Consider the following 19,040-nt stretch of genomic DNA (forward strand, 5'->3'; position numbering starts at 1 on the left):
ATCACAGTGGACAAATGGGACGCAGGAGAGAAGGAGATTGAATAGTAATTACACAGGAGGTAAGTATGACCTGTGTATGGTTATTTTGACTTTTTATTTTCAGTTCAGGTTCTCTTTAAGTAGCCATTTGCCCATAGATTTCAATATTTCAGTATTGGGTAGCCATATGTGCCTCCAGCCAGTTAGCAGTATTAGGTAGCCCTGTGAGTGCCCGTGATAGTGTTGGTAAGCAATGTATCACCCCTCATTCCTGATAGTAGTATTAGGTACCCAATTGTGCCTGTAGTTTATAGCTTTAGGCAGGCAGATATGCTCTCCAGTTTAGCAGGATTAGATAGTCTGTTCCCTCCGCCCCCCCCCTCCTCCCATTTACAGTGTTTGGTAGTTTTGTGATCCCCTAGAAAGCATTAGGTAGCCAGGTGTGCCCCCTCTCAATAGTATTAAGTAGCCAGGGTGCTCCCAAAATAGTGTTAGGCAGCCAGATGTGCGCCCTGTGTATTAGCCAAATGTGCCCCCACCCCCGATGCAGAATAGCAATGGCAAATCATTTCTACAATCTGCTAGCCTGCCATTGGTAGACTAGATGAAGCTGCCTGCTAGCAGACTTTGACTTAAAGAGAACCTGAATTAAAAATAAAAAGTCAAAATGACCATACACAGGTCATACTTACCACCGTGTAGTCTACTCCTCCATCTTTCTCCTCTCCTGCGCCCCATTTGTCCACTGTGATCAATGGATTTCTCCATCCTCCATTTTAAAAATGGCCATTACCCCCTAACGGCTTCCTGGTCAGCACACTGTTAAACTGTAATATCACCCGCTTGAGCCATAGGGAAACATGGACATTACCTTGCACATTCAGTTGTAACTGACAACAGCTGCTGATATATAACTGACAACAACTGGTATATTTCAGTTATGACAAAATATTGTCAACTGGAAGGGATCACTGTAAGAAGAAAATGGTGAGCTTCTGAGAGGAACTGACGGTGAGGTTAGTATGTAATATTAATTTGCAGCTACATCATGTGTTTATTTTAAATAATTTTCCTCGCTTCAGGTTCTCTTTAAAGAAATCATTGTGCGTGGATTGTGTTTGTTTTCATTTTTTTTTTTTTGTGTGTGTGTTTTTTGTTCAAGTATCCTCTATGACCTCCATTGCAGTAATTGGGTCGTTTTTGAACGATTCCTGTAGCTGTGTAAAAGAACTGTCATCTAGAAAAATGGTAATGAGAAGCGTCTTACTCAGACACACTTCTCAGCAGGCTGTTTTGTTCTGTGAAAAGGGGAGCATGATGCACAAAGCTGCTCCATGGGGACTCAGGTAGAGAAATTAAGCACAGTCATTGGTGAATCAGTAACAATGTTGGTGTACTGACCTTAAACTTCCAGAACAATGGTGGAGATTTATCAAAGCATTACCGACAGTTTTTTCTTCTTATTCTGTTCTAACCAGCAGGGAGAACAGTTCTGCATAAGAACCTTCTTAAAGGGATACTGTAGGGGGTTGGGGGAAAATGAGTTGAACTTACCCGGAGTTTCTAATGGTCCCCCACAGACATCCTACGCCCGCGCAGCCATTCACTGATGCTCCAGCCCCGCCTCTGGTTCACTTCTGTAATCTCCGACTTTAAAGTCTGAAAACCACTGCGCCTGTGTTGCTGTGTCCTCGCTCCCGCTGACGTCACCAGGAGTGTATTGCGCAGGCCCAGTATGGTCTGTGACTGCGCAGTACACTCCTGGTGACATCAGCAGGAGCGAGGACACGGCGACGCAGGCGCAGTGGTTTTCAGACTTTAAAGTCTGAGATTACAGAAGTGAACCGGAGGCGGGGCCAAAGCATCGGGGAGTGGCTGCGTGGGCACAGGATGTCTGCGGGGGACCATTAGAAACTTCGGGTAAGTTCAACTCATTTTCCCAAGACCCCCCCCCCCCCCCCCTTACAGTATTCCTTTTAAATAGCAGTAGTTTAGCGTGAATTTCTAGAGCTTCGCTACAGTTAAAGAGAACGTGACCCCTAAATATTGTCTGTAACCTAAATTAATGTCTAGCGCTGCGTAATATGTTGGCGCTTTATAAATCTAATAATAATAATAATAATAATACTACAGTTAAGAAAAGTGCAAATCGGTCCCTAAACTGCTGCCGATTAAGAAGTGCTTGATAGCAGTTCTAAAGATAGTGTAGACTAGACCTGATTTGTGAGGTGCTCCTCCCCTCTGCTGAATTTCTCCTCAGAACTTGTGGGCATCACGGTGGGGTAGTGGTTAGCTCTCTTGCCTTGCAGCACTGGGTCCCTGGTTCAAATCCCAGCCAGGGCACTATCTGCAAAGAGTTTGTATGTTCTCTCCGTGTCTGCGTGGGTTTCCTTCGGGCACTCCGGTTTCCTCCCACATTCCAAAAACATACGGATAAGTTAATTGGCCCTAGACTACAGTACTTACACTACATAATATAGATATATGGCAATGGTAGGGATTAGATTGTGAGCTACTTTGAGGGACAGTTAGTGACAAGATATATATATATATATATATATATATATATCTATCTAGCTATATCTATATCTCACACACATATACATATATGCGCGCACACACACACACACACACACACACACACACACACACACACACACACACACACACACACACACACACACACACACACACACACACACACACACACACACACACACACACACACACACACACACACACACACACAGTACAGCGCTGCGTAATATGTCGGCGCTATATCTACCGTCTTTCCCCTAATATAAGGCCTACCCCGAAAATAAGGCCTAGCTGGGGGGGGGGGGGGGGGGCGCTGTGTGTATGGGGAGGTGTGTGGACTCTTACTGCACCTCCCTTGTGGCTGCGTTCCCCTCCGTTCCTGGTAATTCCTCCGGTGGCAGCGGCATAGTAATCCATCTGTGAGGGCGCCCTGTGACCCTCACGCAGTACGCTAGGCCGGCTCTGCGCTGGCGCCCTCTTCCTGTCATCATGTGCGCCCGGCAGGATGCGTCCCAGGCGCACATTGATTAATCAATGTGCGCCTGGGACGCATCTGCCGGGCGCACATGATGACAGGAAGAGAGCGCCAGCGCAGAGCCGGCCTGGCGTACTGCGTGAAGATCAAAGGGCGCCCTCACAGATCCATTACAATGCCGCTGCCACCGGAGGAATTACCAGGAACGGAGGGGGACGCAGCCACAAGGTAGGTGCGGTAAGAGACCACGCACCTGCCCATACACAAAGCGTCTAGCCCCTCCCACCCCCGAAAATAAGCCCTAGCACACATTTCCTCCCCAAAAAGAATATAAGACAGTCTTATATTCGGGGAAAGACGGTAGTGATGTCTTGGCATGTCTGAGACAGTTCTGCACCCTATTCTGAAACACTACAAATATTTTGTCTCAGACACTCTTGATAAATGTCTCCCACTGTTTCCTCCCAAAATCAGCTGTGTACCTATCAAGTTCCTGGATGTTCCCTACACAATACCTCCTACTCCTCCCCAATCTCCATAGGACAAAACTGGTGCTCGGGCAGCAAAGAAAGTGCCTGTTGAGCTGCTGTTCAATTGATCACAAAATTGTTTTTGAGCAGCTCAACTGTACTATATCTGTTCATTTATACGACAATGGGCTCTATTCACAAAACTTCTCATAAATGGATTATTTATCACCTAATTCATAAAAATATCCTTTCAGCACATTTACAAGCAAAATAATCACTCAAAGTGGTACCTGATTAAATTAATTTCAGTATTACTTTTCTTACCTTAATTTTGTGACAATCCAGCCCCACGATCCCGTCTACAAGACGTTAAAAGACCGGTTGCTGGATCGTCAGAAGAAGGTTAATGTGACAGAGCGTGCCAATCTCGTCTAATCTCCTCCCATTAGCAGGAAGTACGGTGAGCAGACTGACCAGAACGATTGGTCGCACAACTGTCGACAATATGTAACGTGACAATCTCTCACCAATCCCGTATTACTAGACCACTGTTGCCATGCAGGTCTCGTGCACTAGAGACTCCTGGAAGCAGATTCACTGTGTGCGTAGTAAATGATTAAGATTGGTTGGAGGTGCCCATACATGTACAATCGCGATTCTATGTACAATTGGTAAACTAAAAATATAGATTTCATGCTTGAAATCGGGTAATTTCACTGCCACCACTGTCTGTTGAATGGAGCAGACAGTCTCCAACTAGCTACTCAAAGGAAGAAAACTCTTATTTACAACCTAGCTAGCAAATCAACAATTAATAAGAAAATAATAAAACCCATATGGTAGTATGACTCCAGAGGGCAGATTCTTTGTAGCAAAAATCAAATGACCAGAACAGGCACAGGACTGAATGTTAAAATCCTTAGTTTTATTCTAAAACTACTCTCTATCAAACCAATCTGTTCTGCTGGACAGGTATATTTATCTGTGGGCTAAAGTATGCGGTGTGTGTAGATGGAAGAGAAACAGAATGTCTTAAAAATACAGTTCAAATACCGTTATTGGTAGGCCATGCGGCAATCGCAAGTCTTTGGCGGAAAGTCCAAGATGGTGATTGCCATGCCTTTGTGAAAAATAATATATACACAATAAGATACGCACACCATGCAATTTTGGTTGCAAAAAGGTAGTATATTGTACAAAAGATATAACACAGACTACACAATCAGTCAGATGGACTATACAATCAAAATCATGTATAAAATACAATATGGGGTACATAGATACAGCAATGTCCACATTTAAATACAAACATATATGTAAAAATCAGGAAAAAAAATCTGAACCAATATGCCTATAGTGATGCAGCATATATGGGCAATCTGAGTCAAATATCTATCTGTGGACACATTGCATGTAAAAAGTCATTGGGAAAATCAAATGCAATTGGTATGAAGCATATCAGATAGTTCAACACAGCGTGGTGAAGGTGCAAACACCGCCAAGTATTACCCAGACAGACGGCGTCGTTTCGAACAACAGAGTGTTCTTTCTCAATGGGTGCAAGCAGATGCGGCAAACTGAAGCAGTTATGGCAGCGGGGGAAAAATAATCCAAGGGATTTTTGCTGGCTGTCCAATGTTATTAGACAAAGATTTCAGATGAAGGATTTTTTTGGACAGCTGGGCCCAGTGTCATTGGGGTTTTAATCCTCAATGCAGATGGGAGGGGTCATGACACGTAAAAGTCCAGCCTTGTGCAATTAGAATAGGGGCAGTGCCCCACAGGGAGATTTTGGCCCAATTCCTGTTTTGCCCGCTTTCTCTGTGCCCATAGGTCACATCAAGAAACAGAATGCATATTCACACTCAACATACGTTTACAAATCATTTGATACTACACATGATGACAATGGGTGACAAATAATACTGGTCGTTACTTCCACCCTGTGTAGTAGTGGCTGGATGGTGTAATGGTTAAGGGCTCTGCCTCTGACACAGGATACCAGGGCTCGAATCTTGGCTCTGCCTGTTCAGTAAGCCAGCACCTATTCAGTAGGAGACCTTAGGCAAGTTTCCCTAACACTGCTACTGCCTATAGAGCGCGCTCTAGTGGCTGCAGCTCTGGCGCTTTGTCTGCCAGGAGAAAAGCGTGATATAAATGTTATTTGTCTTGTCTTCGTCTAGTACTGGTTCTGGAAGATCCAGATGCTTGAAAATCTCTCAGAACCAGTGTCATGTGAAGTCCAACACACTGCGAATTTGAAGGACCTGGTATCTTTTTAACACCGGAAATATTACAAATACAGAAGTCTACGGATTATTCTAGACATTTCTGGGTCACAGTAGGTCAGCTACTTCCAGAGAGACCCTGATAAGATCTGTGTGTTTGCTGCTCTGGGTGAGATGTGAAAGCTGGAGCCTGCTTATCTCTCTTATGCTGTGAATACACGGTACTTTTTTTTTTTTTTTTTTTTTTTTTGCTAAGAATTGTTCCGATAGATGCCTTCGATGATAACATTCCGACATGTCCGATGTTCCGCTCGATTCTTTTCCGCTCGATTTCTCGTAGAAGTGAATGGAAAGAAGGAAAAATGAGTGGAAGATAAGAGAATCGAGCAGAAAATTGAGTGGCTAATAGATCGCGCGCCGAATCGAACGCGCAAAACGTAATGTGTATTCCCAGCATTAGACTGTTTTATTAGATTCTGTCAAGCAAAAACTAGATTGATGGCATCGTCGCACAGCAGGGGGACTATGTCCTACCAAGACACAGCTTTTCACACTTAGGTGAAAGGTTCTGTAAATAGAAGCTATCAAAGAGCCAGGGAGAAGAGAAAAAAAAAGTTGATTTGAAAAATACATTTTTTTTTTTTTTTACAATTTGCAATGGAATTTGCGTTTGTGACTCAAATGGCACAAGCACGTTTTTCTTGGGAACAGTGTGAGCGTCACAAACTTATATTTTTTGCTCATTAGGAGCTTAAAAATGTAACATAGATAAGGTGAAGACAGAGGAAAACCGGTGAAAAAGCTTTGTGAATCATGCCGTTTGTATTTCTCATGGTGGATAACTGGCTTTACTGAATATGAACATTTGCAATTTCATAAAGAAGGCATGTCCAAAGTCTGGCCCGGGGGCCAAATGTGGCCCACAGAGCCATTTCTATTGGCCCCAATGTTCTCTACAGTTAATTCCATGCAGCCCACTGGCTGTAGCTGTGATGCCATATGCAGGGTTCACCTTGTGTCTCCAGTCTGCCTCCTCCTTTGTTCGCCTGTAGGTTAGCAGCCACCACTGATAAGCAGCTGCCACTGTGTTAAGTGTGGATGATATATAGGTTATTTCACATGGAAATGTTTTGTTTGACAACACATCAAAGGAATAGTGTACATGATGGCAATCAGCAAAAATTGTTTGATTTTGCTAGTTTGGCCCCCTTGCATGCTCAAGAACAGCGATGTAACCCTTGGCCTAAAAAGTTTGGACACCCCTGTATATGGCAACAGTTTTTGTAACGCTGCTCAGCGCAGCGTGTAGATGTGAACCAGGCACATTTCATTACATTGGAAAATCAATACCTTGCTTGAACGCACAGGGCAATGCACTGTGAAAAGCGCACAGAAACGGCCCTGATGTGAACAAGGCCTTAGGCACGGGACACATTTTGTCTTTCAGTTTTCTGCTTGCGGTTTCTGCACACCATGCGTTTTTTCACAGCACCTAAAGTAATTGATAGAGAAAATGTGCAGAATTATCCTGCAGAATGTCAGTTTTTTTCTTCCCTGCACGCATAAAAACGGAAGCAGGAAAATCGGGAGCATTGATTAGTCAGTGGGCGCTGCCATTGACTCTGTTAAATATCAGCTATTGGACGCAAAACGGGACGAATCGGGCGCGCATTGAACGGTTTTGCACCTGGAGTTTATCGTTTTTATGTTTTCACAATTATCATTTGTATAAATTGTTTTAACGTTTCAATATTTTGATTTTCTTTTTATTTATCAATTTTACATTTGTTTTCAGAATTATAATTATCATTTTGAAATGTAATTTTACTTTTTTTTTTTTTTTTTTATTAAGGATTTTGGGGGTGTCTTGGGGTTAGGCAACACCAGGGGGTTAGCCATCGGTGCAGGGAGGGTTCTGTGTGAGAGTAGAGTTACGTGTAGTAGTATTAAGACAATCTTTAACTTTTTTTTTTCTCCTAAATCACTAACCCTTCCTTCTGCCTTGGCGCTGACACTTGTTGTCAATTTTGACTTACAAAATCGGCCACAATTTTTCTGTAACCTAAAATGACTTAAGGTGGCCACACACCATACAATTTTTTTCAAATATCTGTTCAATTTAAGAATTGCAATCAATTTTTCTGACTAACATTTCAAAAAAATATGACCAATGTACCACACACCTATGTTCAATTTCTCCCCAATTATGATAAAAATGATTGGAAACTATGAGAAAATTGCTTGGGTGTGTATATTAATAAATTGACAATCTAACACACACCATACAATCTTTAGAAAAATTGAAGAAACATATCTGGCATTCCGGATAGATAAAAATCGGAAAAAAACAGGACATCCGATCGGATTTTTCAGTCGAATTGAAAAAAAAGCTTTCGATTTTTTACGGGAGATCCGATCGTTTTTATTGAATTGCCGTAAAATCGGATTATTTTATTGTATCGTGTGTGGCCACCTTAAGATTACAACTAATGTGTTGTACTGTTTAATTTTATACTTTATATGCATTTTTACGGTAATATGTTATTTACAGTGTCTGCTCCATGTCAGATGGAAACACGATTGAACATAAACTATGTCTCTGGAATAATCGTTAAAAATGAATTTTAAACAAAGTGATAATTTAAAACGAAATTTGTGTAAACTGATATTTTTATTCTTATTACTGAAAAATAAGTAATTTGTCTGTATCCTGCGCTCTTTTTTCATACCGCCTCTATATCATGCATGCCAAAAAACACAATAAGCATGAACTAACCCATTGGTTAACAGAAGTTCTCAGTTTTAAATCAGTTTTTCTATGCAGAACACGTGCATGAAAGCAAACAAGTGTGTCCCCTCCCCTGCCTTAGTGGATACACTGTGTGTTGAGGTACTCCTTATTGATCTATACTTTCTCTTGTTTTTCTAGATCTCTCGGATTCATACACTGAGATGGATGCCTCTAGTTCACTGTGCATCTCTGCTGGCAATGTATTGGGTATGTTTCAGATGTCTTGTGTCTTGGATAGAGATGAACACATTGGCCTCAGCTTTATCAAACACTTCATCGAAGGTTTGATAATTTACCTCATGGGTAAAATCTAATTTTGAATTCACTAAGGTGTTATAGATTGAACGTTTTATTGGTAAACCATTCAATAAATATATAGCACCTTAGTGAATTCAAAATTAGATTTTACCCATGAGGTAAATTATGAAACCTTTGATGAAGTGTTTGATAAAGCTTAGTGAATTGAGGCCATTGTATTTATATATTTTTCTTGGTGCACAAATCATGATCTATATGCTGTCAAATTGTTTTGCTGGTCCCTATGTAATTGTTGGGGACAGGCTTGGGGTGTGCAACAGATGGTGGACCACTGGTACTGTAATCGGCAGGCCAGGGTCAGTAACAGGCAGTAGAGAGTGGTAATGTAACCAGCAGCAACAAGAATATTGTGGCAGATACTAGGAGGGCCAGTCTGAGCTGGCAGTAAGTGATCAGTAGTAGACCAGGGTCTGCAACATATCTAGGATCATGGGCAAAGACTTATGGTTCAATAGTATAGCATTGGATGGTTACTCTAGCAGTCTAAAAGGCCATTTGTAGATATAGCAAATACATTTACCCATCCATTCAGAAATGTGTGAGGACCCCCAAACAAATGCATGTGTCAGTACACAATTACTGACACCAGTGACTTATCCTTTCCCCATATCTGTCTTTGTACCTGGGCTTTTCTCAACCTGTAATGCTATCAATAGTGATGGTCAATAGTCAGATTACCTTCAATAGAGTGTATGTGTAAAATGTAAATCTGTCTATCTTATTCATTCATGTATGTGACTGTGGGCTGGCTTTCCCTCAGTCTACGGTATTGCTGGGGCGCAGCTTTCATTTCCTTTTAGTGTCATATATTAAGGAGTAGGCATGGCTTAATCATCCATTTGCCTTGTTTATCATCGTAGCCCAGCTTGGCTGTCGTATACCAGGAGGTCCTGTAATTGGAGGTCTAGCACTAAAACTATGATTAACCGCTTACGGACAGCGGGGCTTGAAATCTACGCCCTGTTTTGATCCCCCAATACCCGATAGGGCGTACATTTCACCTCACCGCCGCTACGCATTCTCTCTGATCTCGTTGCTCTCTGCCCACCACAGCTCACTTTCCTGCCATCTCTATTACGCCAGAACCCTGTGAGCTGGTCGGGAGCCAATTTTATTGGCTCCTGAACCTGTCATCAATATTAGGCAACTACCATTGGCTTACATTGATCATACGATCAGAAGCCAATGAAAGCCGCTCGCAGAGCACTGCCATCATAAGAGACGGCAGATTGGGGGCCTGAGGTTTCCAGGTGGATGGCGGATTCAGCGGTTATGTGCGACGAATTCGCCGGTTACACGGCGGTTTCTGGTACCAGCAGTCTCTGGTCCTTGAGGGGGCAGAGACTGCTGGTACTTGAGTGGTTAACATACATTTTGTAACAAATTGCAATTTATATGATTGACATGGAGGCTAGGTTCCCACTGGTCATTTGCATAATGCACTGGTTAGAATGCGTTATGAGTGTGAACTGCAATGGAGACTGGATATAGACTTTAATACAAAGCCTGCATGCAGCGAGTTAGTCAGTTACAGGCCCATAGAATTGTCTAAGCAGTAAGTTGACATGCAGAATTATTCTGCAACGCAACTGACTACTGTGAACAGGGCCAAAGGGGCTGAGAAACTGGCAACATAAAATTCCCTGCAATGCTGCTTAAAGGACAATTGTAACGATTGCCTGGCTGAGCTTCTGTCTCTAAAGCTGGCCACTAACGGTCCAATTTCTAGCGAAAAATCGTTAGAGCGATCAGAAATTCTGATCGGATTGGTTGTAAATAATCTCCATTAGTGGACACAATCGATTATGAACGAGTGAAAAAAATGTTGCCCGAATGAATTTTCGTCGAATGAAAATTTGGATTTTCTTGGTGGTCGTGATAGATAGGAAGCAATGATTGGTTAGTTGATGGTGTAGTGAACGATTTTTCGTCCGATCAGAATTTCTGATTGCTTGAACGATTTTTCGCTAGAAATTGGACCGTTAGTGGCCAGCTTAATATGCTTAAAGGAGTCATCAGGCAAATTCTCCTTTTAGGTGCGTACACACCTTTGATGACTGTTGCCAGTCTGGGGTCAGGACCTGATCCCCCTTGGGGTGACATGACTGGGCTGACAGATGCCAAGTCAGCTGTGTAGCTGACTATGTGCTGTGTTGCTGTGCATGGAGGCAAAGGGACAATAGAGTGGCGAATGCGTGATGTCACACGGCGGGGGGAGAAGTATATGCTCAAGCGTCGTCCATCTGCTTGGGTGAGTCAATTTGTCGGGTTGACATTCGGGGGGTGGGGGGGTAGCAGCTGAAGCGGTAGTTATTGGCCCCCTCAGCTGACTTTAAAAAGTGTGTGTACAAGGCTTTACTGTATACTACATATATCTGAACAAGCATGGAGAACTGGGTGCTCTGATTGAAGTCTGGGGGGATTAGGCACATGCTTGGTTCAAGTGTGTGATTCAGGTACTGCTGCAGCTAAATAGGATGCCAAGCAACTGGTATTGTTTTAAAAGAAAAGTATGGCAGCCTCCATATGTTTCTGTTCAGGTGTATTTAAAGTGCCTCCTATTCATTCTGTCGCCTTCAGCTAACTTTGTAGTAAGCAGAGGGAGTATCAGAACTTCAGATTGCTATGTAGTATCTGAAGATGATCTGTGTAGCATCTTAATAGTAGTAATCATTGTGAACTGTTGTGCAGGGCAAAAAAACTGCACTAAATTCAGAAGATTCTCCTTTCTTTGGAGTTGTGAAAAACTAATCCCCACTCTGCATTATTTCAAAATTGCCACTGTCATGAGATTAATAGTGCATGTGATAGAATGGAATGAAATGCCTGGACTTATCCCTAGTCTTTATGAGGACAGGTCCTGACAGTCAGCAGTCATTAGAGGAGTGGGAGAAAGACTCTGCATGCCACACAAATAAAGAGGAAGGCTCAGTAAGAGCTTGCTAGTAGTAAATGGAAGAGTTCCTAACCCCTGCAAAGCCTCGATTCTGTTTTCTTAGCAGTGTGTGTAGTAAGGAAGCCTCTGAAGCAGAGCTCAGGACATTGATTGGCATGTAATCAAAATGGTGAAAGATTGGTTGTGTTGCTGTGGGAGGCAAGTCGTCTTTTACAGCAACCCAAGTTGTGATGCTTCAGGTTTTAAAACCGTTTTATGAGTTAGTAATATAAAATATGCTTTTTAAGTGGAGATGGGTCTATAGACGAGTGGAATCAGGTAGGGCCATGTTTTATACATGTTTGGGCTTTTACACACAAGACAGTTTTACTCCCAATTGACAAATAATATGGTGTCCCTTGGTAAGGCCACATCTGCATCGGCCGCAGGCAGTCTTTCCTCTAGTGTCATTTATTGGGCGTCTCCTCAGTGAATGTTTTAAAGTGAGCATAAAGCGAGAAGTATTTGGAGGCTGCCATATGTTTCCATTTAAAGGGCAACTGTAGTGAGAATATAGAGGCTGCCATATTTATTTCCTTTTAAGCTAATCTTGTCAGATCTGACAATGTCAGAAACACCTGATCTGCTGCATGCTTGTTCAGGTTCTGTGGCTAAAAGTATTATGCTGGGTACACACGATACGTTTTTTTCGCTCGATTTTCCACCGAATTGTTTTGTTTTTTTCACTAGAGTCTCCGCTCGATTCTCTTATCTTCCTCTCGTTTGGCTTATCTTCTTCCATTCACTTCTATGTGAAATAGAGCCAAAAAATCATCGGAAGGAATATCGGACATGTTGGAAATTTTATCTATCAAACCCATCCATTGGTAGTAAAAACCTATGGTGTATTCCCAGCATTAGAGGCAGAGGATCAGCAGAACAGCCAGGCAACTGGTATTGCTTAAAAGGAAATAAATATGGCAGCCTCCATATACTTCTTGCTTCAGTTGTCCTTTAAACCTTACCAGTTGCTTGGCAGTTCTGCTGTTCATTCGATCATCAATAGTATCTGAATCACACACCTGAAACAAGAATGTGGCTAAACCTCTCAGATACCTCTCTGTTGCATGCTTGTTCAGGGTCTATGATTAAAAGATCAGCAGGACTGCCAGGCAACTGGTATTGTTTAAGAGGAAATAAATATGGCCTCCAAATCACTCACTTCATGCATTCTTTAAAGAGAAACTCCGACCAAGAATTGAACTTAATCCCAATCAGTAGCTGATACCCCCTTTTACATGAGAAATCTATTCCTTTTCACAAACAGTCCATCAGGGGGTGCTGTATGACTGATATTGTGGTGAAACCCCTCCCACAAGAAGCTCTGAGTACCAAGGTACTTCTGGCAGTTTCCTGTCTGTGAACCTTGTTACATTGTGGGAAATAGCTGTTTACAGCTGTTTCCAACTGCCAAAACAGCAAGCAGCAGCTACATCACTTGCCAGCAGTAAAAATCTCACCATGTGATAAATGTCAGAATATAAATCAGGGATTTAAAATATTTTACAATGGGCAAACACTGACTAAATCATTTATACATAATTATTGTAAAAATAAAGCCCTTTTTTTTTTTATTACATTATTTTCACTGGAGTTCCTCTTTAAGGACACTACAATGTGGGTTTATTTAATTTTTTAAAGTATGTTTGTGGTCCAGTATTTGACTGCATGGTAGACACACCAAGGACCAGCTTAGCAGTGTCGGGAGGGGAACAATGTCCTCATTCGTAGATGTCGTTTAACTACTTCCCGATAAGCCGCCTTATTAAAACATCCTGTTTGAGCCTGTTAACGGCTACAGGACATTATTAATAAGCTGCTCACTCCCGCCGCCACTGTGCGTGAGCCCTCCCCCTTGCCGCCGCTGTTACCCGTCGAGACACCGCAATCCGTGATTGGGGAGATGGACCGAGCTCTCCTCTACCCATTAGCTATGCCTGGAATAAATAGACATGACCCCCAATCAGGCCATGTCCATTCATAAATCAGGAACGGAGACTCGTGGAGAACCGGCGCGAGACAGGACGGCTGCTAGGGGATTGCGGAAGCCCCAGGTATGTGAAACCATGTGTAGAAAAAGTCTCTACAGTTCTGCTTTAACCTTTGTAGATCAGGCTTCTGCAGTGCTAGGTCTCAGGCACGCTAGGAAAGACATAAACTGCGGCATAATCGACAATGAAAAAAATCAGGGCTGTGGAGTCGGAGTCGTGGAGTCGGGCAATTTTGGGTGCCTGGAGTCGGAGTCGGGAAAAAATGCACCGACTCCGACTCCTAATGAATTTGTAACTGTAATTAAAATAGAAAATATGATAAAATGTTCTATTTCTCAGATAATAGTCATTAAAAATAATGTATATATACAGTAATAGCTGTGCTCAGTCCACAAAAATGAAATAAACCAATCAAAATTAGTTACTTGTGCTGCTTCAATAAAGCAGTCCCCGTATTTTTAAGGTCAGATATACATATCTGATTGTGACTGTATATATGATGTGTACACAGGAATCTCTTATATATACTAAATAACATCTATGCTGTAAGAATAAAGCCTGATGTGTAGCCGTGTCACTAATAGAGATGGTCAACGAGATGGAAATAATTCTGCATTGATGCTGATTTATGCAAATGTATGCACTCCCTTTGCTGATGAAATCACATAATTTGATATGTTATTAAAATTTGGTTTGGTGACTACAAATTAAAGGGTAACTGAGACGGATGAAAAGTAAACTTTTATACATACCTGGGGCTTCCTCCAGCCCCCTTCAGGCTAATCAGTTCCTCACTGTCCTCCACCACCCGGATCTTCTGCTATGAGTCCTGGTAATTCAGCCAGTCAGCGCTGTCCGGCCGCATGCCGCTCCCACAGCCAGGAACATTCTGCACCTGCGCAATAGTGCTGCAAAGGTGTAGTATGCTCCTGGCGGCGGAGTGTGTGCATGCGCACTACGCCTGACTGGCTCAAGTACCTGGACTCATAGCAGAAGATCCAGGTGGTGGAGGAGGACAACGAGGGACTGATTATCCTGAAGGCAGCTGGAGGAAGCCCCAGGTATGTATAAAACTTTAATTTCATCTGTCTCAGGTTTACTTTGTTACACAGTAGTAGTATACTCTACATATGCACTCCCCACAGAGCTGCAGGGAATCCACTGAGAATGCTGTGCACATTGAACACAGAGGTGTTGTCTGTTTACAATCTCCTCATTCCCCTGCAGAGTACCTGCACATCATTCTTACATGTTCCCACACTTACATTGCCTAGGGCCTGATAGATGTTCTTTGTTCCGGTTTGTACTTTTTACAAGTACTCTTACCAAGGACTAGTTTTAAAGGGAATAAATATAGTAGTCTACATATCCTTCTCACTTCAGTTGTCTTGTAAAATTCCTAAGCGTTGGCAGTTAATAGACAAATTTCATGTTACATACTTTTAATCAACAAAATTGTAATATGCAAATTAGAGGAGTCGGAGTCGTGGAGTCGGTGGAATCCTAAACTGAGGAGTCGGAGTCGGTGGATTTTTGGACCGACTCCACAGCCCTGAAAAAAATATTCTTTTCTCTAACCTTGTAACAATGAACAAATTGCAGTAACTCCACAGGTGTCTCAATATCATTAACTATTTCATTCTGTCTAAGCAACAGTATTATAAACAACCCTTCTATTAACTCCCCCCCCCCCCCCCCCCCTCAACCCCAAAACCACAATCACAATGCTACTGAATTACCAATATCCGTATAGCGTGCAGATGGTTCAGGCAAGTGTTCAGGCAATTAAGTTCTGACTGTTGTAAGTTGATGACTGGTACACAAAGCTGGCATTGGCCGCTCGTACTCTGCCTGCAGCTCTGATATAGAGTATATCCAGAGGGATCCATGGGTGGACCTGCATTTCCTACACATTATGTAATAAACGCCTGGGTCGGCAATCTCTACCTTGGCCTTTGAAATACTATGATGCCTACTCAATTTTTTTTTTTTTTAATTTTTATGTTTTGACGTCTTCAAATTTCCAAAGTTTTTGGACATTTTGATGTGAGTGGGCAGGATGGCACTGCAATATTAGCTGGCAATTCAGGGGAGTTGCACTGTTGGTGAATAATGGACTCTCTTTAATCTTGGAGGAGCCACAGACTGACTATCTAAGCTCAGTTTCCAGAGATGATAAAACTGTGGGGCAATTGTGCTGGATGCATTATGCTGTAATGTAGGACATATAGCATAGGGACAGCTAGGTGGTTGAGTGGACAAGTACATGCAAGTGTTGTATGGAAGTTCCACAGACGGCTGTGTGGTCAGCACTATATACTTGTGTAATTCAGTAGCACTGCGGTTTTGCTAGGAGGTTAGTTTTTACTAGTGTTTAGTTGTTTATTGCACTGAGACACAGATGGGGCTCATTTGCCCAGATGGTGTGAGCCACTTCTGTATTGAAATGTGCATCAATCTTGGATTTTATCTACAGTACTTTTCAATTGAAGTTGCGGGTTGCCTTTTTTATGAACTATACTAGATTGTGTAAAAAGTTCCACCAAACTGCGTACCGCTGTCATGGTTGCAAGTAAACTTTTTTTTTAATCATCTGTCATGTCAGAAACTCATTGCTGGCTCCAAGCTGCGTTGCAAAGGTCATTTTTAATTGCATTAAATTTCAAAACTGTTTGTGTAGTATGGATGTTGTATTTATCAGTGGAAAGTTTTTAGCTTACGCTTTAGTAAGTCAAAAAAAGGTTAAGTACTGTATATGACACAAATTTGATGCTACAAGTGTATTCATAAAGGTACAGTTATGAAAAATGCTTTTTGGTTGTGCGTATCGTGGAACTCATTCACGTTCTAAATGTCGTATAGCTTTTTACAGTAAGCAATGTGCTTTGTTTTAACGCATATGATATCCAGTCACTTTCATTATAATGTACACAGAAAAAAATGCAGTGTGTCAAAATTGGGCTGTGCATAGAATGAACAGCTATGGGTTGTGTGTTGCTGTGTATGCAAAAAACAAAACAAAAACACCGCTTGTGTAGTGTAAATGCAGTGTTCTCCCCAGACTTTTTACCGGGTGCTCCACCCAGCTAGTTTTGGTGAGCACCCGGCTTTCATCAGCTCACCTCCTATGCTGTAAGCAGAGTTGCTCACAGAAGCACTGGCCGTGCATTCGATCATCATGCCCCACCCGGCTACTGGAAAACATTTATGTAGAGAACACTCAAATTGATCCTATCCAGTGAAATCCATCTAGATGAAAAATGGTCTGCCTTCAGTAAATGGGGACAGCTTGCTTCCCCCTCCTAGCCAGACCTAAACCCAGAACTTCCTCTCTGCTCTAAAACCTATGCAACAGCATAATGACCTTTAAAGAAAAAATGTCTGTTACAGCTGATATAAATCATGCAACAAATCTGCAGTTTGTCTACTTCCGGCTTTCATGGAAGCAGATTTGACCCTGTGTTTACCAATTCGCTCTCTGCTGAGGTAGCTGAGAGTCCTGAGCTGACACAGCTGAGAGATCAAATTACTGTTGTGATGAGTCACAGATGAGGGGGCATTAGACAGGCTAAACTCTCTAAATACATACAGGGTGCACTTCTCTGTTTTCCTTCAGTCCTGTGCAAGAGTTCAGGTCCACTTTAAAATAGGGCAATCTCCTTTCTTTCCTCTTACATATACTTAGATGCTTCCTCCCCAGCTGATGGTATTTGCTTTCCTAGTCTTCAGACCCCCAGCACATCTCCTCTGCTCCCTAGCTAGACGTTCGCCTCGTCTCAGTTTTCTTGGCCCTTGCCATTCTGTAACTCCTCTGTGACGCTCCCCCACCAAAATTCCTGGTCTTGGCTTCAGTTAAATTCCTCAGTTTTTTTTTTTTTTTTTTTTTTTGCTTTTTCCTTCTTCATTGATTTACTCCTCCCCTCCTATACATTCCATCACTCCCCCCAGATCTGTCTATCCCAGCTCCTCAAGAAAGACTGCCCTGCTCAGCACACAGAGGATATGAAAGCAGCCAGTTACTTCACACTGCTTAGCTTATGCTTGGGATGAGGCTGCAATGGGATGTTTATTTGAGGGCAGAGTAACCTCAGACAAACATCCTGCTTTTATCCTGCTTCTAAACCCAAACCTCTGTGCAGATGAGACCACAGAATCCTGACCAAACGTGTAGGGTAGCTGCACCTGGAAGGCTTCGGACACTGTTTATTTGTGAATGAATCTCTCTGACTGTGTAGCTAGTGTGCTTGTATAGTGAAATCCGCTTGGTTCTAATGTACGAGTTTGTAAACACATCAGGGCTTTTAACGAATGAGTAGAGGAGTGGAGGTGTAGCCTGTGCTGCCCAATCAGAATCCAGCTGTTGCTTGTCTGCTGCGAGTTAAACAATGAAATCTGACACCTGTTTGGTTTCCTTGGGCAACATCACATTTTCCTTTGCTCCCTTTTATATGAAAGAGTCCCATTGAGAGTTAAGGATGTATGTGCTAGCATTTCAGTAATCAAATCCGTGCGTTTTTCCCTGAACACTGTATGCCAACCAAAGCTTTTACTAGAAACAGCAAGTACAGTTTGTATGTATTGTATGCTAAAATCTTTACGGGAGTCTTATTACAACTTCACTATGTCATTGTTGTGCTAAAGCATGTGTGTGTGTGTGTGTGTGTGTGTGTGTGTGTGTGTGTGTGTGTGTGTGTGTGTGTGTTACTGTATGTATATATGCTGCCTTGTTCTTGTGGCGTGTAGGTGCCCATACATTTGTCACTCTGCCACCAGATTGACTATTAAGGTGGCCATACACTGGTCGATTTGCCATCAGATCGACCAACAGATAGATCCCTCTCTGATTGAATCTGATCAGAGAGGGATCGTATGGCTGCCTTTACTGCAAACAGATTGTGAATCGATTTCAGCATGAAACCGATCACAATCTGTGGAGCTGCCGCCGTGCTCCCCCCCCTGCATACATTATCTGATCTGGCCGGCACGAGTCCCCTGGTCTTAGCTGTCTTCTTCTCTGCACTCAGCTCCAGCTTCACTGTACTTCCTGTCCAGGAAAGTTTAAACAGTACAGCGCCCTCTACTGTTTAAACTTCCTGTCCGGACAGGAAGAAGTGAAGCCTGCCCTAGCCCAGCGGAGATGGAGCAGCGGGACACGCCGGCGGAGCAGGTAATGTATTGCCGCTAGCGTCGGTCGTCAGACATTCGACGCCGCTATCGACGCACTCCCGACCCGCCGGTGATCGAACGAAATCTTCCGCACGGACGGATCAACGGAAATCGATCGTTCTGTCAGCGTTTGCGCAACGATTTCACAG

General features: G+C 42.7%; 1 protein-coding gene across 1 annotated transcript in view; it reads left to right on the forward strand.

The window, feature by feature from the left end:
- The window catches only part of SMAD6 (SMAD family member 6), an 85,333-nt gene that overhangs the window by 51,593 nt on the left and 14,700 nt on the right, over positions 1-19,040 (forward strand). The window contains exon 3 of the mRNA XM_068275030.1: positions 8,620-8,688. Coding sequence (XP_068131131.1) covers positions 8,620-8,688 — 69 coding nt within the window. The remainder of the gene's footprint in view (positions 1-8,619; positions 8,689-19,040) is intronic.

Source organism: Hyperolius riggenbachi, chromosome 3, assembly GCF_040937935.1.
Source record: "Hyperolius riggenbachi isolate aHypRig1 chromosome 3, aHypRig1.pri, whole genome shotgun sequence".
Classification (NCBI taxonomy): Eukaryota; Metazoa; Chordata; class Amphibia; order Anura; family Hyperoliidae; genus Hyperolius; species Hyperolius riggenbachi.